Consider the following 26,484-nt stretch of genomic DNA (forward strand, 5'->3'; position numbering starts at 1 on the left):
TGGGGGTGAGGGGGAGCGGAAGGGGAAGATGAGGGTGGGGGCGGAGCTGAGTGGGAGGTGTACAGAGGACAGTTCACTGCACAGGCTGCAGGGAGACTACTGCAAGAGCCCCCACTGAGAGCCAGCGGCCCATCTCCAGCAAGTCCTGCAGAGAAAGCGAGGGATTAAACCTCTGTAGCGGTTAGGCTTGCCACGATCCACTGCAAAAGCAAGGTTTGCGGTTCTCAGCGTGTCTTCTATCGAATATCTTCCCCCATCATGGAACATAGTACCAGACACAGTAGGTTCAGTGTATTTCCATGTACACGTATGCTAGCTCCATGATGCTGGGGGTAAGCATAATTCCATTAATGTCTGGGTATTATATGTGGATAAAGCATTGCGTTCTAGTGACAAGTTGGCAAGGGGTGGACTCATAGTCAGGTTCATTTTGCCAACCAGGCCTCCATAGGAACATGTGGGTGGAGTTTAACCAGGTCTCATGCAGCTTGATTGGAGGGAAACTGAGATAAATACTTTCCAAGCCGGCATCCCCTCTCTCTTTCTCCCTGGTGATTGGACCAGTGCGCTGCTTCTTGAGCTAGTTCTTTGCCTCTACCATGCACTGCACTACCTGTGGGCCGAGCCAACTCACGGATTCTATAGCTAGAGCTTGAGGGTGCTGCCAGTGTGTATGTCGCTTGAATTTGAGATCCCATCGGCGCCTGCTTTGGTAAGCTCCCAGCACTGCCGACTGTTGCTGCCCTACCCTGCTGTCTGCTTCCCTAGCCTTGGACTGGCAGCCTGAGTGAGTTAAGGACCTTCAGTGTAATAACCGTTCCATGAGAGTGAGTTGGATTGAGCCCTGTGTACTGCTGTGTGGACTAATTGGCCGCTATATTCCTTCTCGCTGTATAAACCTATATTTAGTCACAAATGTCCTGGCTTTATTTCTCTAGAGAACCCTGCCTAACACCCCTCCCAACAAGGGTGACGCGCCCAACAGGCTTCTCTGCCCACCTGCAGTGACATCTCTGTGCCCACATGTCTTTGTTAGCCCTGTGCCCCAGTGACCATCTTCCCCCCTCCCTTTCAGCCTCCCCTCCCCTCATCTTCCTTCCTCAGCCTGGGAAGGGGTGTGTGTTGGACTGTAGGCCCATTTGGGCCACCGCAGGAGCAGAGCCACTCTCCCTGCCTCTCGGTCCTCAGCCTGGGTGGGCATTAGGACAGAGAGGGATTTGAACCCTACTTCCCAGTTTGGGGCAGGATCTTTGGTCCTGAGCTTCTTGGTAAGGGTTCCCCCCACCCCACCCCGAGGCCAGCTGGCCTTTCAGACACCTGACCAAGCTCTGTGCTCAGCAAGCACCGGGGAGGGGAGGCAGGTGGGTTCGAGGGGGAGCAGGTGTGTGTGGGGAGATTGGCTGCTTCTTCTGGTGACTGGTAGTGGTTTTTACTGAGGATGACAATGGCTGTGTTAATGTTAATTACCTTGATGACTGCAGCTCAGTAATGACGGTGTCACAGGGATGGCTGTCCTGGGTCCCACAGGAAGCCTGCAGTCATGGGATGTCCTCTGCAGGCTTTTGGTCCTTCCATCACAGCGTCCGTCACTCTGAAAGTGCCCAGAGGGTCACCTGGAACACTCGGGAGGGTGTTGGAAACTCCCAGCTCTAGGTCCAGGACATCCGCTGTTTCTCTGACCACACAGGCAGCTCCTCTTCTCTGCTGGCCTGCAGGAGACAGGGCTGTGGTCAGGAAACACAGGAGGACCAGCTCTGACAAGCAGGGTCAGGGACTCAGACTGGGCTCCCCTCTTGCCCGGCTGCCTTGGTCAGGGACCCTCGTCTGTGAATAGAGTGAGCACCCAGCCTCTGCCTGGGAAGGCACAGACATGCCACCTGTGGGGGCAGGCAGAGGGACACACAGACCACATAGCGGCTGGCTCAAAGGGGTGCTTGAGGAAGGCCCTGGCTGGCCAACCCACAGGGCCAGGGGCACGCAGCTTTGGAAAGAGCATGTCCTGAGACTGTGGTCACAGCTCGTCCCATGTTTGAGTACAATGGACAGGTGGCAACAACCCCCATAGGGCCACCCTTCTCCATGGGGCTGTGCACTGGTCTGGCCAGCCCACCAGGTGCCCCCTACAACAATGTGCATCACCATATTCTACCTTTACTGTGCAGCCGGCCAGTGCCGCCTGCATCACCTGTGCCTCCTCCATCACCTGTGCCTCCTCCATCACTTGTGCCTCCTCCATCACCTGCCTCCTCCATCACCTGCGCCTCCTCCATCACCTGCGCCTCCTCCATCACCTGTGCCTCCTGCATCACCTGCGCCTCCTCCATCACCTGTGCCTCCTCCATCACCTGTGCCTCCTCCATCACCTGTGCCTCCTCCATCACCTGCGCCTCCTCCATCACTTGTGCATCTTGCATCACCTGTGCCTCCTCCATCACCTGTGCCTCCTCCATCACCTGTGCCTCCTCCATCACCTGTGCCTCCTCTATCACCTGCGCCTCCTCCATCACCTGTGCCTCATCCATCACCTGCCTCCTCCATCACCTGCCTCCTCCATCACCTGTGCCTCTTCCATCACTTGTGCCTCCTCCATCACCTGCACTTCTGTGTCACCTGTGCCTCCTGCACCACCTGGGCCTCCGCCATCATAGCAGCTCTAGGCCCTTCATCAGCTGAGAACCACCACACCACTGGGCACCTCTCACCGGGCCTTGGAGCTCATATTCCAAAGTCCAGAGATGGGTGCTCTGCTCCCACGGACAGGAGATGTCACATGACTGTTCCCAGGAGGTTCCCTGCCTCAGAAACCGGGGTGCCACCTACGGAAACCCTGGATGAGCCAAATGGGGTCCACACGAAATGAGATCCTCAAGCTCCGATGTGTCACAGACAGGGGCAGGTGAGGACAATGGGGCTCAGAACCCACCAGAGCCACGCCCATTCCTGAAGCTGCAGTCCCCCCTCCCAGTGAAGGCCCAGCACCCTGTCCCTTTGGATCCCCCTCCTTCTGCTTCCTCCTGGGGCATTCCGTCCGTCTGTCTTTCTTCCTGAGAACTGATGAGCCCTCTCCCCTGGAAACACTGTCCATGCCCCCTGCCATCTGCAGCTGCCCCTCTGTGGTCTGCAGAGAGAGGCACAGAGGCGTCTGCGCTGGCACCGCCTATCCCTCGGACACTTCTCGGAGGGGCAGAGTTTGCAGGGAAGCAGTTTCTCTCCAATGAAGCACACAGGGGGTGATGCACCAGGGTGGGGTGCTGCCTGAGAGTCTGTCTTCTGTCTGTGTCCCTTTCCGCTCCCCACCCCCATGAATACTGATGCATCTCTTTTGTAGGGCCCGCCTGCTGCAAAGCCCTGTGGCTTTGGTGTTGGTGCCGGCTGGCGACAGATGGGCGGGTGCTCTCAGCCTCTACCGGAGCCGAGCCTGGATGTGTCTAAGTGACCAGGGGCCTCCGGGCAGGTTGAAATCCCTGCTCCCCTCCGGCTCCCACGTTTTATCAGTCAAACGCCTGGAGCACTTTGTCAGCACAGACATCTGGCCTCATGTTTAGGAAATTTTATTTGCTGAAATATTTAGAAGTACGGCAGGGGTTCCACTGGAGATGCGGGCGGCCCAGCATGTGCTCCAGCAGCCACACAGGCCCACTGCCGGGCATGGTCCTGTCCCAGTGGCTCTTCTGTGGGTGGGAATCACAGGACATGCCCATGGGGGTCCTGAGGGCTGCTGCCAGTTAGTACTGGGCCCACAGGCACCTCAGAAGACAGGCCTGGCAATTTCCTTCTGAAGGGGACTGAGTGAGGCCCACAGAATCAACACCAGCTCACATCCCATGCCTCAGCGAACAGATGCTGTTCAGCCACACATTAGGGTCAGTAAATGAAATATTGGACCAAATATAGCAGGTCTAGTTTGGGTTAGGGGGTTATACATCATAAAGAAAAAGATCCCCAGCCATGACTTAGAGCCACAGAAGCAGTGCCATCCAGCACACATGGCCGCCAACAGATGAGGTAAACACGCGGTGCTGGTCATCACTGGACAGTGACTTGGCCATGAGACGGAGGGAGCTGGGGCCACACAGTTGCCACGATCTGACTCTGGAGTTGGCATGTCATCTTTCTCCGCCGGAGCAGCTGGTGAGTTTGAACCACGACGCTGTGGTTAGTTGGTCACTTCGTGAACCTACCACACCACAGGGGCTCCTGGCAAAATGCGGAGAAGTAAATCCATAGAGACCAGAGCACTGTGAGTGGAGGGAAGGACGGAGAGTCTGTAGAGGTCTGTGGTTTGGGTTAGGGGGAGTCTGCAGGGGTCTGGTTTGGGTTATGGGGAGTCTGCAGGGGTCTGGTTTGGGTTATGGGGAGTCTGCAGGGGTCTGGTTTGGGTTAGGGGGAGTCTGTAGGGGTTTGGTCTGGGTTAGGGGGAGTCTATAAAGGTCTCTGGTTTGGGTTAGGGGGGTCTCTAGGGGTCTTGTTTGGGTTGGGGGAGTCTATGAAGGTCTGGTTTGGATTAGGGGGGTCTCTAGGGGTCTGGTTTGGATTGGGGGAGTCTGTAAGGGTCTGGTTTGGGTTAGGGGGAGTCTGGTTTGGGTTAGGGGGAGTCTGCTGGGGTGTGTGGATTGGGTTAGGGGAAGTCTGCTGGGGTCTGGATTGGGTTAGGGGGAGTCTGTAGGGGTCTGGTTTGGGTTAGGAGGAGTCTACTGGGGTGTGTGGATTGGGTTAGGGGTAGTCTGCTGGGGTGTGTGGATTGGGTTAGGGGGAGTCTGCTGGGATGTGTGGATTGGGTTAGGGGGAGTCTGCAGAGGTCTGGTTTGGGTTAGGGGTAGTCTGCTGGGGTGTGTGGATTGGGTTGGGGGAGTCTGCTGGGGTCTGGTTTGGGTTAGGGGGAGTCTGTAGAGGTCTGGTTTGGGTTACGGGGGAGTCTGCTGGGGTGTGTAGATTGGGTTAGGGGGAGTCTGCAGGGGTCTGGTTTGGGTTAGAGAAAGTCTGCTGGGGTGTGTGGATTGGGTTAGGGGGGTCTCAGGGGTCTAGTTTGGGTTGGGGGAGTCTGCTGGGGTGGGTGGATTGGGTAAGGGGGAGTCTGTAGAGGTCTGGTTTGGGTTAGGGGGAGTCTCCTGGGGTATGTGGATTGGGTTACGGGGGAGTGTGCAGGGGTGTGTGGATTGAGTTAGGGCCATGAACATACTGTGCTGGTCATTGTAACAAGCGTGGGGCAGGCTGACCTCTACAAAGAGGAAAACCAAAAGCCAGACACCCTGCCCTGCAGTCAGTCCTGACTCGTGTGTCCCTGTGGACTGAGCAGCACTTCCTCTGTGTGTTCCTGAGACTATCACTCCTTCTCCAGGAGTATAGAGCCCCGTCTTTCTCCCTGGAGTGGCTGCTCATTTCGAACTGCTGATGTTGCCATCGGTGGCCCAAAGAGTAACCAACTCTACCATGGAGTGAGGGGAGTCAAACTCAACTCCCCCCCCCCCGGCCGATTCTGATACCTCCACTTGCCAGGCCGCCTTCCTGACCATTCTGACAACAACACTCCCCCCACCCCATCCCCAACCTCTGACCCAGGACTCTGCTTTTATCTGCTGGGTTCAATAATATGAACTCATAGCAATACTCACAGTGACAGACTTTATTAAGGAAGTTAACAGGGTACAACTCAGCATCAGAAATGTTCAGGATACAGTTCTTTGGTCAGAAGTGCCTCTTCTCAACCATGCCTGCAGGCAGACCTCTTTGGGTTTTGCTTGGACACGTGTTAGAAAGCTCCTAGAGATACGTAAGTGCCCAAGTGCTGGTTAAGTGCCCACAGGACTCTGCAGTCCGTCAGAGGCCTCGGCCTGAGAGCACCCAGCTCTGACTCCGCGGGTCAGCAAACCCAGCTCTCTCAATGAAGTGCCTGGTGGCAGCCTACTCCCCAAACCTCCCTCCCGAGGAAGACACTCCGCTCTCTCCCTCCAGGCCAGAAGCCTGCTGCTCTCTGCTGCCTCCTGCTGTTGGTGCGGGGTCACTGCTTCTCGGCCGCCCTCACCATCTCTGGTGCCACAGCTCCGTCTCCAGATGGAGGCTTCCGGCCTCGGGGGCCTCAGGGTTCAGAGGACGAAGTTCACCCCCCTCCCCAGCTCTTCCTTCTTGATGGTGCCGAGACCCCCATTCTTAGTTTCTGAGGTGGCACGCTTTCTATCCAGCAGAAGGGTTAAGCTGATCAATTCCCACATTAGTGCTCAATCCCTCACAACTGGGCCATTTAAGCCACTCAGCGCCCCCTCCCCACCACGGTCCCATGGGTGTCGTCTGGCAGGTGCTACAAACAAGAAGTCACAAGAGCCACATCTGGTGACCACTTTCTTGTCCGTGAGGATCTTCATGTCTGAAAATGTCTCTACATCACCCACGGGCTCTCCGTGGCCAGTTCCTCACACGTGCATGGCCTGCCCCTGAAACAAGGAAGACTGAAGAAGACTCTTCGGCAAAGAATTGTGGCAAACAGTCAGGGTGCAGTGTAGCAAAGATGAAATATACAATTTTCCTCTAGTTCTTGAATGCTTCCTCACATCCACTATCATGATCCCAATTCTTACATATCCAGCTGGACCGGAAGATGTACACTGGCACAGATAGGAACTGGAACTGCAGGAAAGCCAGGACAGATGGACCTCTCAGGACCAGTAGTGAGAGTGGCGATATCGGGAGGGTGGAGGGAAGGTGAGGGAGAAAGGGGGAACAGATTACAAGGACTACATATAACCTCCTCCCTGGAGGATGGACAGTGGAGAAGTGTGTGAGGGAGATGTCGGATGGTGTAAGAGATGACAAAATAATAATAATATATAAGTTATCAAGAGTTCAGGGGGAAAGGGGGAGGGGGAGGGGAAGAAGAGGAAAAAATGAGGAGCTGATACCAAGGGCTCAAGTAGAAAGCAGGTGTTTTGAGAATGATGATGGCAACATATGTACAAATGTGCTTGACACACATGATGTATGTATGGTTTGTGATAAGAGTTGCATGAGCCCCTAATAAAATGGGGGGAAAAAGAATTGTGGCAAAGAATATTGAAAGGATCACAGACTGCCAGTGAAGAGGCAAATCTGTCTTGGAGGAAGTGCAGTCAGATTGTTCCTTAGAGGCAAAGGGCGGAGAGACTTCCTCTCATGTACTTTGGGCACGTCATCAGGAGAGCCCAGTCCCTGGAGAAGAACATCATGCTCAGTAAAGTAGAGGGACAGAGAAAAAGAGGAAGGCCGTTGTTTCAGTCTGGGTTGACCAGAAACAAACTCATAGACACTCATGTGTATAAGACAAAACTTTCTATCAAAGAGAAATCGTGTATGAAGAAAACATCCCAGCCCAGTCCAGATCAAATACCAGTCTATAAATTCCTCTTCAAAATCATGCAGCCCATGCAACGATGCCAAATGCAGGAAGGTCACAGGCCAGTGGTAGAAGGTCTTGTGGATCCAGTGGCAGTGGAAGCATCTCAGCATTGGCGTGGGTCTTCACGTGGCTCCTCCAGCTCTCTGAGTGTTTCAACAGGAAAGGGAAGGCAGGGAGAGTGGGTCTGGCCTCCAGTGAGCTGTTTATCTCTGTTGAGCCTCCAAGTGAGGTCATCGAGCTGCGACCTGATTGACAGGCTAGACTCCACCCCTTCACAAGTTGACAGGAGAGGCTGTCACGGCCACAGCCCTCAAGCAGATGGACTGACGCAGTGGTTGCGACAAGGGGCTCAGACGTCACAATGGTAAGGCTGGCGTGGGACTGGGCAGTGTCCTGTCCTGCTGTGGGTGGGGTCGCTGCCCGGCAGCACCTCACAGCAGTGACACACACGGAACACGCAAACCCAGTTGGAACGGCCCCTGGTGTGTTACATATATCTCACCACAGTAAGAGTTTGAAATAAACAACTCCACATCTTGTTCCGAGTTCTAGCCCGGGGCTGCAGCGGGTCATGTTGGAAACTCCCTGAGTTCACAATGAGATGGTGGCCAGGGACCTGACCAGGGGGCCCAGGTCAGTGGGCCCCAGGAAGCAGGCTCTGAGAGCAGGACCAGCCAGCTGGCCAGCAGAGACACTGCAGCCAGTGCCAGGCAGTCCTGCAGAATCGGCAGAAGCCTCCCCCCACTGGCTCCTGCCTTTATGGGGTCAGCCAGAACTGTCCAGTTCTGGGGCTGGGTCCTGCCCTGCTGGGGCACTGTCTGTCCTGGAGCTGCTGGAGGGGGGCTCAGCAGGGGTCTCCAGGAGGGTGGGAGGGAGACTGATGGCTAGTGACTGGTTAGATGGGAGAATAGTTCAGCTGGACAGGTGTGAGGCAGAGGCAGCCAGGGGTGGCTGTATGTGGTCTGGGAGCTAAAATAGGGTCCCCTCCTGGTCCCTCTCAATTGCCTCCGATTCAGGACACAGAACCCTGGGACTTGCTCCAGGTCAGACATGGACACTCTTGAAGCTGCAGCAACCACATCTGGACAGGTGTCCCCAGCAGGACCCTGCCTACATGTGCTGAAGGCCAGTGTCCGGGCCACATTGCGTCCCCTGGACCTGCCCACCTACCCCAATGCACAGGCGTAGCCACGGCTAGGGGCGCATCCATCAGGTGGACAGATGGGGCTTCCAGGGTGGGGATGGGGAGATGGCTCCTTGTGAGCCCGTGACTGTGGCCTGACTCCTGTGAGCACCACCAGGCTGGGGGTGCCTGCAACCTGTCCCTCTCACAACGTCTTCAAAGGGTGTGAGCGTCCTCTCCCAGCTCACACCCCCTGCCCGCGGCGGCACTCCGTGGTGGGCGGCTCTGCAGCCTTTCAACTTGACACTTGAATCACCGGTTCCCCCCACCCCACCAAAGTGCACCTGTCACATCTTCTCGGGTGCCATCCATTCCCAGGGGCACCATGGGCCTGGGCTACAGGCCCCCGCCAGCACAGCTGGGACCCCAAGCCAGCGGCTGCAGTCTGTTGTTCTCTTAGCTTTAGATGTTCAATGGCATGAATATTCTTATTTCTCATTCAAAACTAATTTGGAGCTCTGCTCTCCAAGGGGCTTCTAATCGCCACAAACCGCCCCGGGCAAGCGCTGACTGGCAGGCTCTGGAGGCGGCTTCTGAAGCGTCCGCCATTGGCAGCCTGCACCCAGGGGCCGCTGTGCTCGGGCTGTTTGCGGGCGCCCAGGGAGCAGGGCCAGCAGCTGCTTCCCAAGCGGGCCGCACCTGTCAGACACCAGGACGCGCCAAATGTCACGTTGCACCGCACTTTGTTTAGAAAGTCATTCCAACCGAACGTCAGAAAACCACTGTCTCTTCAACCAAGCAGCGTCTGGCCAGGGCGGAAACCAGCCTGGTTCTCTGTGGGCCGGGACCCAGGTGAGTGGGCGGCAGGTGCAGCAGCAGCCGGTCTGGCCGGAGGGGCTGCAGCCTAAGTGGACACCTCACAGAGTATGGAGAGCATTCTGACCTGAAGAGTAGGTTGGGGAAGCAGTCCATCCCCACAGCATCGTCCTCCCCCCACAGTATCCTGTCCCCACAGCATCCTCCTCCCCCACAGCATCCTCCTCTCCCCACAGCATCCTCCACCTCCCACAGCATCCACCTCCCCCCACAGCATCCACCTCCCACAGCATTGTCCTCCCACAGCATCCTCCCCCCACAGCATCCTCCTCCACAACATCCTCCCCCACAGCATCGTCCTCCCACAGCATCCTCCCCCCACAGCACCCACCTACCCCCACAGCATCCTCCTCCCCTCACAGCATCCTCCTCCTCCCACAGCATCCTCCTCCCCCACAGCATCCTCCCCCCCACAGCATCCTTCCCCCCACAGCATCCTTCCCCCACAGCATCCTTCCCCCACAGCATCCTCCCCCCACAGCATCCTCCTCCCCACAGCATCCTCCTCCCCCACAGCATCCTTCCCCCACAGCATCCTCCCCCCACAGCATCATCCTCCCCCAGCATCGTCCTCCCCCCACAGCATCCACCTCCCCCCACAGCATCCTCCCCCCCACAGCATCCTCCTCCCACAGCATCCCCCCCACAGCATCCACCTCCCCCCACAGCATCCTCCTACCCCACAGCACCCTCCTCCCACAGCATCCTCCCCCCCACAGCATCCTCCTCCCCACAGCACCCTCCTCCCACAACATCCCCCCCCCACAGCATCCTCCCCCCCACAGCATCCACCTCCCCCACAGCATCCTCCTCCCCCCACAGCATCCTCCTCCCCCCACAGCATCCTCCTCCCCACAGCACCCTCCTCACCCAAGCATCCTCCTCCGCACAGCATCCTCCCCACCCAAGCATCCTCCTCCTCCCATGAGAGCCAGGCTCTGCTCTCCCCCCTGCCCCCCCTCTGTCCACCCATGTTTGTCTTCTCTAGTTTTCTTCTGTCTGCTGAGAACTGTCGCAGAGCTGTCCACCAGGGCTGAGTTGAGCTGGTTTGTGAGGGGAAACCCAGCAGTCCCACGTGGGGTCAGAGTGGCCCACCTGTCCAACGACTGTCACTGCACTGGGCTGGGCTGGGTCTCCACACTGGAGGCCAAGGCCGCAGCTGCTCTGACCTCCTTCCCCACCGTCCCTGAGGTGGAGACTGATCTGACTGCTTACAGACCCCAAACTGCTGCGCAGCCCAGAGCAGTGTAGAGGCTGCAGTGGGGGGCTGCCCTGTGGTGGGCCCAGAGCCCCCAGGTGGCAGGCCGCACCTTCCACCTAGCACATGGGATGGAGGGCAGGAGGGGCAGCTGGAGTCCAGGGGACCTGGTGGCGTCATTGGATGGGGGGTGAAGAGCCAGGCTGGAGGGCCCTCCTTGACCGAGGACCTCCATAGGTCACTCACTAGATGTAGTGGGTGTTGGGCAGCAGGCTCGGGCTAGGCCCAGGCAGTGGGAGCTCACTGGGGCTTCAGCCCCAAGGCCCCTGGAGAATAGATCTGTCTGCGGAGTGTGACTCCATGCTGAGCCAGCAGCCACCAGAATGCTGACAGAGATCCCTGGACCCCGGATACAGGACACTGGACCTGGAGAAACAGAGACTCTGTGGGGGAAATGCAGGGACCCCTGGCATGCTTGGACCAAGGGGGGCCATGTCCTGTAGTCAACAGAACCCCTCCAAAAGAGGTGGGAGCTGATGAGCCCCGAGAAGCTTAGCTCAAGAAGTCAACTGACTTAATGAGGTCAACCCAAGACAACTCGGCACCCCAAATCCATTAATGTGATGGGCTTCTGCCATTAGCGTGGAGACAGATGGTCCTTGGTATCCTAAGGTGGGCCCTGTGGATCCGCCCGAGTGAAGGTCACCCAGGGGAGGCAAAGGGCAGGCCCGCTCTCTTTCCCAGAACAAGCACTGGGACCAGAGAGCTTCAGAAGCCACTGGGCGGAGCCCGTGGACAGCACTCCAGCCCCAGACCCTGTGCTTGCCCACAACAGGATAGTCCTGTCTCCTCCACCCAGTGAGCCAACAGGGGGGAGGCCGCCACCATGCCACAGACCAGGCTCATCCCCAATTCCTGCCAGTAGCGCGGGGACCTTCACAGGACCAGCAAAGCAGGGGCAGCTGACATCTGAGGGGAGGGGTCACCCAGCCTCTGAATGGCCCCCGCAGACCTTCCGGAGTGGCTTCGGACCTATGCAGTCCAGATGCATTTGGGTGACGGCAAGCTGCACCTACAACCGTCCAGCCAGTTTTGTTTTGCACGTCGGGTCTTTCGTGAAAGAAGCCCTGGAGGCCGCAAGCCCAAAGGTGGACAGCTCGGACCCACTAGCTGCTCTTCTAGAGAAGACAGCTCTTTCCTTCCGCAGGATTTCTCCGGGGCTGCCTGGGGGCAGTTCTACTCTGCCCGATGGGGCTGCTTCGGGTCAGACCATTGTTAGTGACTGCCTGCAATTTGCCAATGGCACCATTCTCCCAGGAGAGCGGAGCCCCGGCCAGCTTCCCATCGGCTGTGACTCTCAGGATGGACCGGACAGACGGCCATGTCACCGCAGACTTGCCACAGCCTCTGGGAGTCACAACAGACACTCATTTCTAAGGATGATGTTCGGAGCTGGTAACAAGGACAGTGGTGGGTGCAGGCATCCAGCAGCCACCACCTGACTCTTCCCCAAGGACACTGTCTCCTGCAGGCGACCCACGCGGGTGTGGAGTGGTGACTCCACCTCCCATCGAGGCAGCGGTGGATCAGCGTGCCTGGCAGGTGCCCTCACCACCTCCCAGACATCCCGCCCCAGGCGGCGTCTGCTCGGGCTCCAGCTCCAGCAGATGAGGGCCACACTGCGTGGCCTCTGGAAGAATCCCCACAGTCGTCCTGTGCCCGGAACGTCTGCCCAGGCTGGGAGGCAGCGGCACCCACAGTGCAGTTCCCTCGGACCCAGGCCCAGCAGGAAGTAGGAGGTAGTAGGCCTCAGAGTCCCCACTCCGGGAGGGCTGAGCAAGGTCACGTGTGGGGCACAGGGGTGTTCTCATGTGCCTGTGATGTGCTGGGCTAGGGAAGCTGACTGAGGGCTGGAAAAAGCTAGGTCTCCTGCTGGGGAGCCCCCACCCCCACCCCCACCCACAGCCCCACCCCCACAGGGCCCCAGTTTCTATGGAAAAGGACTGTCTTTTGTATTACCCAGGCCAGGCAGGCTTGCCTTTAATTAAAATGCTCATCCTTTAATTAAAGGCCCATAACAGGAAGGACACTCACTGAAATAAGATGCAGGGTGACACAGTCATTACCCTGCTGTTAATTACTAATTAATGAAGCTATTTCAATTAATAGAGCCGAGGCCCCCAGTTGCAGCCCCAAACGCTAGGGGAATATTCATGCGCCAAGCCTCCCCCAGCAACAGCTCCCTAGTAAGAGCCCAGAGCCAGAGTGGCCAGGATGATCAGTCTCCCAGCAGGGACGCTGCTCCCGTCCACCTGCAGAGCCCCCCCCCCCCCCCCCCGTGCCAGCCAGGAGGGGAGGTCCCTGCAGGCCCACCTGCCCCACTGTGAAGACTCAGCCTGCTCTGGGGGGCTCCTGCCCCCCTGGGTCTCTTGCCATACCCAGTTTAGCTCCTCCCCCGCCTCCTCACTGTGGGGGACACCAGACCTGGGAACGGGGCTGGAGCAGGGCCCAGGTTCTCTCTTTCTCTCTGCCCCTCACACTCACCCTCCCTGCCCTCATCATCCTACCAAGGTGACCTTGAAAGGCAGGAATGCTCTTTCAGTGGGGCAGGAGGGGCTAGGCCCAGACCCAGGAGGGGGAAAGTGGGTGGCCTCATGCCAGACGGGCGCAATCCTGTCCGATGGTGCCCTCTTTCGACCAGCCAAGGAACAACAGCCTGTACTGCAGAGAGCCTGCCTTAGCTGTGCACACTCACCCACTCACTGTCCCCACCCACAGACACACACACACACTGTCCCCCACCCACAGACACACACACACTGTCCTCCACCCACACTGTCCCTCAGACACACACACACACACACACACACACACACTGTCCCTCACCCACAGACACACCCTGTTCTCACACACACCAATTGCCCTTCACCCATCCTCATTGTGTGTGACACAGCCACTCACACATTAACATGCAAACCCTCACCACCATCCCCATACACATACTCTCAGGCATTAAAGGGACGCCCCCACCCCCAGCAGCAGCCAAGAGGCAGGAGTGGCTGACCTTGTGTGGGAGGGGGAGGGGCAGGGGCAGCTATGAGACACACCAGGGAAAGGAGTGGAAGGGAGGGGGAGTTCATGGGGAGCAGGTTAAGGAGGGGTGCTTGGCTGGTGGGTGTCCACCGTGTGGCTGGTGTGGAGAGTCGTATAAGGGACACCCCCACAGGCCAGCTGTCCCAGAGCACACTGTGCCCCTGACCCCGGCCACCACCTCCTGCTGCCAGGCTTCCTGGGTGCCCACCTGCAGGGCCAACTCTACCAGGCCTACACAGACACCTGGGACAGGGACATGTGCACATACCCCCAGCTGTGCCCGGGCCTCCCTGGCCTTCACTTGTGGGTACATATGGCCAGGGTGGACCCAGGAGTCCTGCCAGGGCTGAGCCCACCTGCATCAGTGACCTGTAACAACCACAGGTCCCCCCAAGGGTGGGGAAAAAAAGGTGGCAGAGCACCCCAGACGGAGGGTTCCCAGGGAAGTTCTGAGTAAAAATCAGACTTTTCTAGAGACCTTCATTTAAATAGCTCTTAACAGTCATCATTTACATAAGGCTTTGGGACTCAGGCTCTGAGAGGGCTTCACACCCTCCCCTCAGCTCCTTCCCTTCCAGAAGGGGCCAGCAGCAGTGGGTGTGGACAGCAGAGGCCTGGCAGGCTTCTTCACTGGCAGTCACTGCAGGGTGCCTGGATGATGGGCATGGGGGTCTGTGGCAGCTGCTGGGGGCCCATGACATTCTCAGAATGCAAAGTCAGTTGGCTGGTGCTGAGAACCCCGGGGCAGCCTGCACCCCCAGGAGGAGGGGCAGCACCTCTGGGGGCCTGTGTTCGAGGCTGTGGGTCTCAGTCTGGGAGAGTTCCCCCTGAGGCCATTTAGGGGGGTCATTTGTGGTTTTCAGGACTGCACTGGGATGGGAGACTACTGCCCCAAGTGGGCAGGGGCCCCCTGCAGCACCCAGGACAGCCCACCAGGAAAGGACACACTGTATCTGAAGCCTGAGCACCTGGTCCCAAGAGCTGGGTGGTTAGAGATATGGGTTCCCTGCAGCTGCATCTCCTAGACACACCCCCACCCCATATACACACAGTCCCCAGCTTGGGTGGGCCAGCCGAAAAGGCAGAGTCTGCAGTGAGGCCATGGTGACTAGTGTGTTGGCACCCAAATCTTTGGTGGGTACCCCAGCCTGTGCCAAGTGGGACAGCCCCACTGCTGCTGGGGAGCCCAAGCTCTGAGAGGGAAGGCCTGGGCCTCAGGAGGAGGGGGGAGGCCGGGCCGCTCTGCCAGAGTGGCTGGAGGGGTTACAGGTCTTCGTGAGAGGGGCTCAGGTCCATCCGCCGGGCCTCCCCGAACACCAGGAAAGAGCAGAGCCCCAGGACACTGACCACGGCCACCAAGTCAAAGAGGGAGGCCCAGGAGCCTGTGGTCTCGATCAGGTAGCCGCCCAGGTACACGCCCACCACACCTGGAACAGAGAGAGGAGGAGGGCCAGGTGGGCTGGCAGAACCCAGGGTGCCCCAGAGATAGTCCCTGGAATTGAGGGGTGTCTGGCATGGCCCTGTGGGGCTGATGGGGAGAGGGACTCTGGAATTCCCCTGCCAGAGGGCTGGTGCCTCAGAAGCCCCACCTGATGGAACAGCCCACTTGGTGAGGGCCTTGGGCCTGAGCCCTGTGCTCCCTCAGAGGGGGTGGGTCCTGCGGGTCCCTGGGGCTGTGACAGGGACACTGGCTGCGGGGATGTGGCAACTCGGCTAGTGTTCCCCCACATCTGAGTCTGGGTGGGACCCCTAGTGACCAAGGGAACTCCCGTGCTCCCTCTCCCCACCTGCCCTGGGCAGGCCTGGAGGAGCCAGCAGGGATGGGAGACTGGGGCAGGGGGAACCCTGCCTCTGGGGATCCATTGTGGCCTCCCTTACCTGCCAAGGCCCCTGCAGTGTTGGCCACACCTGTGAATGGGCCAGAGGGCAGGGATGGGGCTGGTCAGTCTGAGAAGATGGCCAAGACCCTCCTCACAGCCTTTGGGGGGAAGGATGGATGTCGGGGGGGGGCGGTGGGGACCCTGTGTGCTCACCAAACAGGAAACCTGCACAGGACGGGGCCAGGTCCTGGATGTTGACAGAGACGCCACTGAAGGGGAACCGGAAGATAGCACCGTGTGACCAAGGGCCAGGGCCATGCCAACCTCCAGACACAGCCCTGGCTCCCTGTGGGGGGTCATACAACCCCCCCGACTGTGGGTCCCTCCCACCCTCTCCTTGTGGGGGTCACAGACGCCCCCGACTGTGGGTCCCTCACTCTGTCTCCCTGTGGGGCACACAGATGGCCCCCCCGACTGTGGGTCCCTCCCACCCACTCCCTGTGGGGGTCACAGGCACCCCCTGACTGCAGGCCCCTCACATGTTCTTGGGGGAGTGCCTTGGGGCTCAGGGCAGAACAGAGAACAGGGGTGGGGGCAATGAGGCAGTCGCTTGCTCAGAGAGCAGGCTTCCTGGGACGAAGGGGGCCCCTGGTATTGGGGCTGGAGAGAAGTGCCTCCTGTCCCACCCTGTCCCCCTGGGAGCCTGGGCCCCCCTCGGGCTCACGTCAGCAGTCTCACCTGTGGTTGAAGGTCTGGAGGCCGATGGAGGCCGACGCGAAGGCCACAGACTGCAAGAAGCTGGAGGTGTGGCCCAGGCCCAGGGCGCAAACGCCAGACAGCCCGAGACCCATGGCCTGCGTGCGCACAGAGGGCGTGGGAGAGCTGCAGCAGGGCTGCCCTCCCAGCTGCCGGGTGCCTGGACATGGCCGGTGTGCCCACACGCCTGCCTGTGCCCTGCCTCCTGGGAGGGGCCTAGGCCTGGGCATCTCCCCAGCATGTGCCTGTGATGCTCAAAGTGAGCTGCCCTGACCCGCTCCCCATACCAATTGATGCTAATAAGGTGACCAGGGGCCCTCAGGGACATGGGGGGGCTGGAGACCGCACTCAGCCACCCAGGGACCTAGCCATTGTGCCCCCGTGAGCACCCCCGGGACGTGGTCACAGCAGTGAGCCTCATGGTCAGCATCACGCATGGGCCAACGCATGCCACAGTCAGGTGCAGATGAAGCTGCCCAGAGCCCCCATGAGCCCAGGCCCCTGGAGGGGTGTCCGTATGCCAGAGGCACAGGGCCCATGTGGGGGCCCAGGGGACACTCCCGCCAGAGGCGGCTCGAGCTCCAGCATGGGCCCCAGAAACCGGCTGACTTGGGGGGCTTGTCCTTGAGTGCAGAGCACCAGGTGAGTGTGTTCTACCTGCATGAACTTCCGCACCGTGATGGTCCTGTAACCTGAGGGCGGGCGGGTGGGAAGGGGCTCGTTAGCCATGTGGCCCCTAGGCCTTCCTGGTGGCATAGGGAGGAAGGCCACACAGGTGGGTCCCCAGGACAGGAAAGAATTCGTGGACACACATGTGTTCACCTGTGTGGTGTACAGAATACGGCATGTGAGCTTGCCTGGATATGTGCACGCATGGGATGCACATCTACACGGCATGTCATGCCGGTGCACACGTGTGTGCGCATGGGCCTTTGTGTGGCACCCACATGCACACACGCTTGAGACATGTGTGTGGGTACCGAGTGTCCTGCGTGATGTGCATCCACTCACAGCCCCAGGGACTCCTGACAGTCACGTGGAGACACCTTGCCCCGGCCCGGCCTCTGGGCGAGTGAGCACACTCGGGGGGCTGTGTGTGCTTGAATACAGGAGCACTGGGGGGGAGGGGCTGGACCGCAGTATAGGTGGGCATGCTCAGAAACAAGGGTGCCCCATGCTGCCCACTGACTCAGGCCTGCCCGCCCACCCGCCGCTGGGAGAGTGGCCTTGCCACGTCCCTCTGCCATTAACAAACGGGTACACCGCCGAGGCAGGGCAGCAGCTCCTCCGGACCCCTGCCTCCCCCTGCTGTGTCCATGCTGAGGCCAGCCACTTCTGGGCTGTAGGCCTCCTCCAAGTGGTAGCTGTACCCCAAGGACCCCAGCGTGGTGAGGCATTCTAAGACCTGGCCAGCCCACAAGTGGGCACTCACCATGACTGATGAGGTAGTCCGCGAGAAACCCACTGAAGAGACCAGCGGGGATCGCCACCAGCCAGGGCACCACATTGAAGACCCAGCCCTAGGGGGGGAGGAGGGTGGGTAGTTGGGGGGAAGCTCAGGGGGCTGGCCATGCCACATGACCCACTGATCCCACAGCCACCCCTGGGGTCAGCAGGCAGCAGTGCCCTGAGCCAGCCCATTCCCCCACTGCTCCCCTATAGGAACCCCACACCCCGGGGCAGGCCGGGTGGTGCCCCTTCCCTGGAGAGTCCCAACCACCTGAGGCCAGGAGATGCAGCGTCTCTCCCCACCCAGGACTTCTGCCCAGCCCCTTCTCCCCATGTCAGCTCTCAGGGCAGGTTCTCAGAGCCCGCAGAGGACATGGGACAGGCCCTCAGTCAACACTGCCACCATAATAGGAAGCAGTGCAGGACCTGAGTCCCCAACCTGCCTGAGAGCAGGTACTGACTGCCCGGGTCCCCAGGGTCACCAAGCCTGGCCAGGGTGCCTAGAGACCCCCGTTTCAAGCCCAGCCCAGCCTGTCCCACCCAAGGCCCAGAGAGACCCACCTTGGAGCTGGGGAAGGTCTCCCTGAAGAAGGTGGGCAGCCAGGAGAGCAGGGTGAAGAAGGCACAGGCAGAGGACAGCTGGGAGAGGACAGCTGCCCTGGAGTGGGAGGGCAGGGATCCGTCACTGTGTGTGTGTGTGCATGTGCATGGCCACCCTGGGGCAGGCGGCAGCTCAGGGCAGGGGTATAGGTGTGTTCAGCCTATAGCTGAGATGGCTAGGCCAGGAGGCGGGCCAGTACCAGCCATCCCCAACTCACCAGACTGCAGGCTTTCGAAAGAGCTGCCCCCACCGGACCTTGGTGTGTCTGGACATGGGGCGGCCTCGCGCCAGTGCGCCCAGGACAATGAGGAGGTCTGAGGAGAAACTTGTCAGGGCACTGTCCCCTGAGCAGGGGGCGGGACACCCTAACAGGCTGGGGCGGGCTGAGAGGTCTGTGATCTCCCACCTGTTCTGTACTAAGTCCCCTGGGCCTACCTCCCATTGTGCGGCTGCTTCCCAAGGGCGGGGGGGGGGGTTAGCTTCTAGGGCAGGTCCCAGGTAGGCATCCCAGCCTCCTTCCTGAGCCAAGGGCCTGTCCCCAGTCCCTGCAACCCTCCCTCCAGGGCAGCAGCCTTGTCTCCAGATGGAATGTTCTGGACTAACAGGGTGAACATGTCCAGGGCTCAGAGTAGGAAGAAAGGCCTGGTGATCCACGTCAGGACTACGGTGATGCTGCAGGACCAGGCGAGGTTCACTCTGCTGTTCCCGGGTTCCCATATCACAAGGCTCTGCAGTGAGGCTGCCTGAGGTGGACCTGGACCCCTGAGGGGAAGGGCAGCCAGGCCCTGGCCCCCTGGCCTCGTGTCCTCACCTTTCTCACTCAGTAGGCACCTGTACACGTAATACACCCAGAGCAGAGTGAGCCCACCGGCGAAGTAGAAGACGCTCGGCCAGCCATGCCACTCCAGGAGCAGGGAGCCTACGCCGCCGGTCACCAGCGTTCTGCAAGGACACGGCCCAGGCCACGTGCTCAGCCGAGTGCTGCCGGAGACACCCTGGGCACCCTCTCCATATGGCTGTGGTCCCCCAGCCCCTGTCCCAACTGCCATGGGACTCACCCAACCTGAGAGCCAGTGCCCACGGTACTGTAGGCGAAGGCCCGCTCACTGTCCGGCACCTTCTGTGACAGCAGGCTGGTCAGCGCTGGGAAGTAGACGCCTGGGACAGAAGGGCAGAGGCCACGCCCCTGCAGTCACTTGGGGCTGGAGGGTCTGGGAAGCAGAGGGGAGCACCTCATGGGTCCTCACCCAATGAGGAGGGTGAACCAGGCTCACATCCTACAGTAGAAAGAGCTCTGCTTCCCAGTGGCACCTCTACTCCACTGACATATGCACACATGTGTACACGCACGCACACCCCTCCCTCCGACACACCACCTACAGCTGTGCTCATGGAGCCCTTGCCCCCCTCCCCCGAGCCCTGGGATGTGGGGAGCCCAGGTAAAGCCCACAAAGGTGGGGCTGTCCCAGCAGACCGGTCTCCGTGTCCTCAGGTGGTGTGAGCAGTCCACTGCTCTCAGGCCCACCCAGAGCCCCTGGTCCTAGGGGAAGAAGACACCTCCCTGCAGACAACATGCCCTCATGCAAGGGACCCCGCTGGCCTACCGGGAGGTAGCGAGGTGCACTGACCAGAAACACCAGCCACATGGAGGAGGAACATCTGACACTAAGACTTGGGGGGCTTCCAGGGGATTATAGAACGTAGATGAGTCTCAGGTGACAAGTGCAAACAATCACGCCACCATCGAGGGCGAGCACACGGTGAATGGACCCCGGACACCCCGTCCTGCAGCTCGGGCCAGGAGCTTCTGAGGCCAAAGGCAGCAGCTGGAGGCGACCAAAGCCTATCTTGTGGGCTCTCCACTACCCCCTCCCCGGCAGCCTGCTCTCTGCCACAGAAGCTGCTCAGTCACTCGCTCGTCCCCTCCTCTGCCGTCCCTTCTGCCACCACCGAGGGCCTCCAGTGAGTTGGCACTGCTACGTGTTTGGGGGGGGGGGATCTGAGTGGGCCACGGCCACACAACAACTGTGGCCGACCAGACCAGATGGCAGCCCTGGGCCCTGAACGGCATAGGACGGGGCGGGAGTATCCCTGGAAGCCTGGGGAACCTTCACGAGGGCAGCTGCAAGCTCAAGACATAGAAAGGTGTGCAAACCGGAAAAGAGGGGGTCCCTCTGGAACATGTTGTTTTCCCAGGACTGGGGTGTGTGGTGATGAAGGCCAGGGCCACCGGTGGCCCCACCTTGTGGCTCCTGAGAGCCTCTAAGTACACTGCCACATACACATACACATGTGGACACACGTGATCAGTGCAAACCCACACCTGCACATACCCATGAGAACCCCACGCGGAGCCAGGCCCCCGCTCACACTCACCTTGGAGCAGGCCCATGAGAACCCGTGAGCAGGTCATGAGGGCCAGAGGGGTGCCGCCCAGGTGGGCGAGCAGGGGGGTGGCAGCTGTGATAAGGCCCCAGGCAGAGGCCGACAGCAGGATAACTTTCTCACCCCCGATCCTGGGGAGAAGCACGGGGTTCAGGGTGGGCAGGGGAGGGAGGTGGAGAGCCAGCAGGGGGACAACTTGCTATCCTCCCCTCTGTCTGTCTCCATGTGTCCACTTGGCCCCATGGGGCTGGGCCACTGGACTGGACCCTCAGGACCCTCCCCAGCTGACCCCCTTCTGCTCCCCACTCCATTGGTCAATGGCCCAGGCCCCTTCCTCCTGCCACCAGCCAGCCCATCCTCCCCCTGCTCAGAGGCCCAGGTTGGGGGCAGGTGGGGAGAAGGGGTATTACCGGTCCCCCAGGTGGCCGCCCACCACCTGCGTCAGGCAGTAGCCCCAGAAGAAGCTGCTGAGCACAACCCCCGCCTCCTTTTTGCTCCAGCCGAAGTCCTGGCTCATGGCGGCGGCGCACATGGGCATGCTCACGCGGGCACAGTACAGCAAGCACGTGCCCAGCAGCAGAGTCCTCGTCCATGCCTGGCACTCAGGCCTGCGGGCACAGAATGGCAGTGAGACCCAGCCCCTCCTCTGTCGCCCAAGCCGCCATGGAGGCACAGTCGCACTGCCCAGGAAGATACCCAGCCTCTCCCGTGCTCCTGAGGAGCGGCCAGGCACAGGACGACCCAGCCTCCCTCAGGGGCAGAGGGCCAGCAGGGAGGGTTGGGTCCTTGCTGCTGGGATCCACACACTGACTGGTGGGGGCGTGGGGAGGGGGGAGGGCAGGAATGGAAAGTGTGAGAGAGGATGAAAGGCAGCAGGGCTGGGCCTCTCTCCGCCCCACCTCAGCCTGCCCATGACCCTGACCGAAGGAAGTTAGGGGACTTGCTTTAGTGACATTGCTCAAGGCAGGCCTCAGCTGGACACCTGGGGCTGCAGGGTGTGCCAGGAATGAGGCAGGTAGCTGGGCTCCTCTGAACCTCCATCTCTTCCTCTGGGAAGGGGGTTCACTCCCAGTACCCCCTGATGGGCCGGGAAAGGGGTGCACCCCCAGCACCCCCAACAGGCAGGAATAGGGGCCAGGGAAGGTCTAGCAGCACTGGATGGCGGCACCTCTGACCAGAAGGTGCCCGTGGCAGGCAAGCAAGAGGAGCCGCTGTGCTGGTGGGGGAGGCCTGCTACTCGGGGACACGCCTGCCAGGCCTGGGTCCACTTTGCTGTATTGTTCCACCACTTGGTGAGCAAGGCTGGCCCCAGGCCTCAGGTCTTTGCGGGTGGGGCCCCGTCCTCCCTGTGCATGCCCCCCCTCCAAGGGGCCCCCCGATTCCACCGGCAACTTCCTTGCCCCTTCTCCGTATAGGCTTTCTGACCCCAAAGCCTCCCTTCTATTCTAGCAGGGGGACTTCCCAGAGGGTGCTTCTCTATGGAATGTACCCCCCTCAGCACCTGGCGGGGGTCAGGGAGGCAGGACCCAGGGCCAACTGCTTGTGGACCTGCTTCGGATGCGGTTCCCTGGGGCACTATGAAGGACTCCAGCCAGTGTCCACAGGTGGGGCCTGGAAGGCGGTGACAAGCTCTGCTGGCACATAGGTGTTGCCTTTTCATTGCCAGTTTGCGGAGGGGGAGGGCAGGGGCCTGGGGGCAGGGCTGCAAATGTCCACCAACTGCTGACTGACATGTGCCTAGGAAAGCACCTGGTGCTGCCTTTCCAGGCTGGGCGGACAAGCAGCGCTGCTGGCCCACAGGCTCAGCCTGAGGCAGCTCCTGGTGGCCTGGACCTCCGCTCCCTCATGGGTGGGGGTGAGGGTGGGGTGGAGAGCAGCTGGGATGGGACCGTCCAACAGGTTAGAACGGTTCAGGAGCAGCAGAGCCATTTCCCTAGCCTGCAGGGGCCTACTTAGATGCCCCTGTGCTCCAGCAAAGCCCCACCCCTGCCTGCTCCACAGGTTGGAATGGGGATGCATCCTATGTGGCCTTTAAGATGAGATCATGAGGACAACCGTGCTGGCCCACAGCAGCGTGCAGGCCCTGCAGACTGAACTGCACCTCGGGCGTCAAGTATGCATAACATTCTGACACCCCCCCCCAAGTTACTCCTGGTGAGCCAAGAGCTAGGCCCACCCACGGGTACAGGCCGACTAGACAGGCAAGAAGGGGTGGGGAGAATAGGCTAGCCTGGGAGGGGTGGGGGTGGGGCAAGAAGGAACCTGAAGGTTGAGCAGGAGCAGCCTGGACAGGAGGAAGTGAGCAGAGAAGCAGGCCCCTGATCTGGGCACTGGAGGGCAGACCCTCCCCCTAACTGGCACTTGGTGGGGAGAATTGATGACTGTAATTTCAGGGGTCACTGCAGGTCCACCATGCTGCCCTCCCCACAAGCTGGCCTTTGAAGCGTCGGTCCCTGGGCCTCCCTCCCCGCTACAGCCCCAGCCTCGGATGGACAAGTCCCCACCTGCTGCCCTTCTGGCTGTCTAGTGCTCTGGGTCCTGGCTCTGCAGGAATGAACCCTGAAGGGGTGCTGGGCAGAGCCAGAGATGGAGCATGGCTGGTTACAGGACAGGCCACTAGGTAGCTGGGCTGAGGTCGGGGCAGGGTGGGGATATTGGCAGGATGCAGGCACCATTCCCTGAACTCACAGTGGCTGCACCTGTGTGACAGACAAGACCCCTTTGGAGGGGGTGGGGTGTGGGATCAGAGCAGGGCAGTGGAAAAGCCACTGTGAGGAGCCCTGGGCGGGGAAGGAGTAGGGGACATGCCTGGCCTGTCACCTCAGCCACCTCCTTCGTGTGCAGGGGCTGCAGCCATGGGGCAGCTAGTGACCATCCTGGGAGTGGACCTGCTGGATAGTGTCAGCTCCAGGACACGGGTGTCCCTGTGCCTATCCTCAGCAGTGTGACCGTGTCACCGGACAGTGTCAGGCCAGAGGATGTCCACACAGGGGCTTCCCACGCCAGGTCACCAAGGAGAGGCGGGTCTGGGGTTTGGTCCACACCCATCAGCTCTTCCTTGGGAGGGGCGCCCCAGGAGGCCCCCAGGCTGAGCCCAGCCACCCTGGCCGGCTCCCTCCCTGCCCAACCGCCGCCCCAGACCCTGCTCCCGCCTTGGCACCCTCTCCTTCCCAGCGGCAGAAGCGCCTCTCCTCTGAGCTCCGAGCAGAGTGGGGCTCACCTGGACCACGGGGCGTCCTGCGCCGCGTCCCCGCGGGCCTCGTCCGGGGTCGGCTGCATCGGCTGCACGGCGGGGCCTGGCTGAGCCCACACCGCAGGGCCACCGCCCAGGGCCACGTGTCAGTCCCGCGGAGCTTCCGTCCGGCGCTCCCAGGACGTGTCGCCCCCGGACGGCCACCCTGCGGGCGGGGCGGGGCGCCACCACGGTCCCCGCCCCGCGCCGCGGAAATGAGAGGCTGGCCTCCCTCCCTCTCGCGGCTCCCTGGGCGTCCCGGGTCGGGGCCGCACCCCCGAGCCCCGCTGGCGCCCACCCGCCAGACTCGACCCAGGAAGCGGCATCGGCTCCGGCCCCGGGGGCGTCCTCACGTCCGTCCGCAGAGGACCCTGGCTACACTACCTGCAATCGCCCCTGGAAAGCAAGGGCGAGGCAGACCCCGGCCTTGCAGGTCTCAGCCCCACCTCTAAAGGAGGGAGGGGCGGGGCAGACACCACCTCCGGGACCTCAGCCCCACCTCTAAAGTGGGGGTGGGATGGGGCGGGGCGGCCCCCAGGGTCCTGATAGCGCAGTGCTGGAGCGCCTAGCAGCTAACGGTCGCTGTGGTTCAAACCCACCTGCCACTCCGGAACGGAGCAGAAGCGCCCTGCGCCCAGCGCCCAGTGCCCAGCGAGGGTCCAGCCTGGGAGCCCGCAGGGGCAGGCTTGCCTTGGCCCCGGAGCCACTGCCAATCTCAGCGGAAGCCATTATGTCGCCTTGCGTTTTGCTCTGCTGATGGGGACATTCCTCCACCTTACAGGGCCTCTGTCCGCCACCTACGAAAGCGAAAGCGGGGCGCGGACTGACCCTGGCCCCGGTGACCTGGTGGCTAAGAACTCGGCTGCCATGAGATACGTCAAGCTGCTCAGTGAAGCTGCTCAGTGAAGATCGACAACCTTGAAGATAGGGCAGGTCTGCTCTGTGTGACAGGGTGGCCATGAGTCTCAATTGATTTCATTCTATTTTTTGGGGGGGGAATGATCCCCATCTTGAAGATGCTGGAAGAGGTGGAGACAGACCCCGACCTCAAAGGACTGTGAAGAGAGGGTGAGTGGGTTGGAAAGAGGGAACTGATTACAAGGATCTACATGTGACCTCCTCCCTGGGGGACGAAAAAGGGGTTGAAGGGAGATGCGGAACAGGGCAAGATAGGAAAAAATAATAATTTATAAATTATCAAGGGCTCATAAGGGAGGGGGAGCAGGGAGGGAGGGAGAAAAAGAGGACTTGATGCAAAGGGCTTAAGTGGAAAGCAAATGCTTTGAAAGTGATTAGGGCAACAAATGTACAGATATGCTTTGTACAATTGATGTATGTATGGATTGTGATGAGTTGTATGAACCCCTAATAAAATGTTAAAAAAAAAAAAGGACTGTGCAGATCTAATGAAAACTGCAGCAGCTGAGTTAACCAAGTGTCCCCCACCCCATCCAAGCCTGCCCCCTCCCACCCCCCAAGATCTATAAGGGGGCCTGGATGGTGGTCCAAGAGAGCTAGTCACTCAGTAGAGGGCTGCTGGAGAGACTGAGCCTTAGAAGTCCACAGGGCAGTTCTGCCCTGGCCAGTCAGGTGAGGTGTCCTGAGCACCTTCTAGGGCTGCCCAGACTGAGGGGGCCCACAGCCCTCCCTGCTCTGAGCCACCTGCCCTCCCAGCATTCAGGTGGCAGTACCTGTGGTCATGCACTCACAGCTCAGGAGTGGTCAGTGGTCAGCTAGCCAGCCCTCTGCTCCCACCCAGGGCAGCACCCTTGGGAGGTAGGTGATGAGCGGGGAAAGGATTTCCAGGGTGCCGGGGTGGAGACAGTTGGGTGGGGCTCTAGTGAGAGGAAGGGGCAAGCGCTGCAGGGATTCTGTTGGCTGGTGGAGGGGAGGGGAGGGGAGGGGAGAGGAAGGGAGAAGTAGCACCTTTTCGGCCAGAGACCCTGAGGCCTTGTTTGGAGAGGGCACTCCTGTCCCCTGGCTGAAGACTCAGGAGAGGAGGGCTTCCTGACTTGGAGCCCTCCTCCGGGAGCCGCCTGGTGCCAGAGTGCAGGCCATGGTGTGGGGGCAGGGAGGGCAGGTCACTGCCGTCAGCCAGTAGCAGAGGCAAGGGGTGCTGCCAGGGCAGGGGGTATGGATGGGTGCAGGTGTGCGTGCCACAGACCTGGACTGGTATGAGTGTATGCAGCGGGCAGTGTATTCGTGGGACAGACCTGTACAGATGTGTGGGTGGGTGTGGCAGGCAGTGTGTGTGTGGTACACACCTGTACTGGTCTGTGTGTAGAGCACTGGTAAGAAGTATGTGGGGGTGGGGGAAGAGGGGGCAGCAGGGAACAGTGCCCACCTCATTCTCCCACCCCTAGGAACCCTGAAGACTGGCCTGCCCTGCTGCAAGGAGACCTGTTTGCAGAGCAGTGTCTGAGTCTCAGGAAATGAGCCCAGGCAGCCAGGTGGGGAGCGATTCCTGGGCAGCAGCTTGGGGGCAGGGCACCGCATGCCTGTGGTACAGCCCCCCCTCCCCCTTCCTCTAGGGCAGTGTCTCTCAACCTTCCTAATGCCACAATCCTTTAATACAGTTCATGTTG

General features: G+C 60.4%; 1 protein-coding gene across 3 annotated transcripts; it reads right to left on the reverse strand.

Moving 5' to 3' along the window:
- Positions 1–14,119: 14,119 nt before the first annotated feature.
- On the reverse strand, positions 14,120–24,355 carry SLC17A9 (solute carrier family 17 member 9). Of its 3 annotated transcripts, XM_075528325.1 has the most exons (13): positions 23,888–24,350; positions 21,078–21,275; positions 20,659–20,798; positions 19,341–19,440; positions 19,094–19,224; positions 18,500–18,596; positions 18,243–18,339; positions 17,665–17,752; positions 16,890–16,924; positions 16,215–16,330; positions 15,690–15,745; positions 15,535–15,564; positions 14,120–15,083 (listed from the first exon to the last, which is right to left on the reverse strand). In XM_075528325.1, the coding sequence occupies exons 1-13, from the start codon at positions 23,944–23,946 to the stop codon at positions 14,920–14,922; spliced, it is 1,311 nt and encodes a 436-aa protein (XP_075384440.1). In that variant the 5' UTR covers positions 23,947–24,350; the 3' UTR covers positions 14,120–14,919. The 3 variants fall into 3 exon arrangements, with proteins under 3 accessions (XP_075384440.1, XP_075384441.1, XP_075384439.1); XM_075528326.1 differs by lacking the exon at positions 15,535–15,564 and having other exon boundaries at positions 23,888–24,351; XM_075528324.1 differs by lacking the exon at positions 14,120–15,083 and having other exon boundaries at positions 15,090–15,564; positions 23,888–24,355.
- Between the last annotated feature and the right edge of the window lie 2,129 nt (positions 24,356–26,484).

This window comes from Tenrec ecaudatus, chromosome 12, assembly GCF_050624435.1.
Source record: "Tenrec ecaudatus isolate mTenEca1 chromosome 12, mTenEca1.hap1, whole genome shotgun sequence".
Classification (NCBI taxonomy): domain Eukaryota; kingdom Metazoa; phylum Chordata; class Mammalia; order Afrosoricida; family Tenrecidae; genus Tenrec; species Tenrec ecaudatus.

Coding starts and splice junctions, on each gene's coding strand:
- SLC17A9 (XM_075528324.1), bottom strand. CDS start 23,946: ATGCAGCCGACCCCGGACGAGGCCCGCGGGGACGCGGCGCAGGACGCC. Junction 21,276..23,887: donor CAGGACGCCCCGTGGTCCAG/GTGAGCCCCACT, acceptor CTGTGCCCGCAG/GCCTGAGTGCCAGGCATGGA. Junction 19,225..19,340: donor GGCACTGGCTCTCAGGTTGG/GTGAGTCCCATG, acceptor GTGTCCTTGCAG/AACGCTGGTGACCGGCGGCG.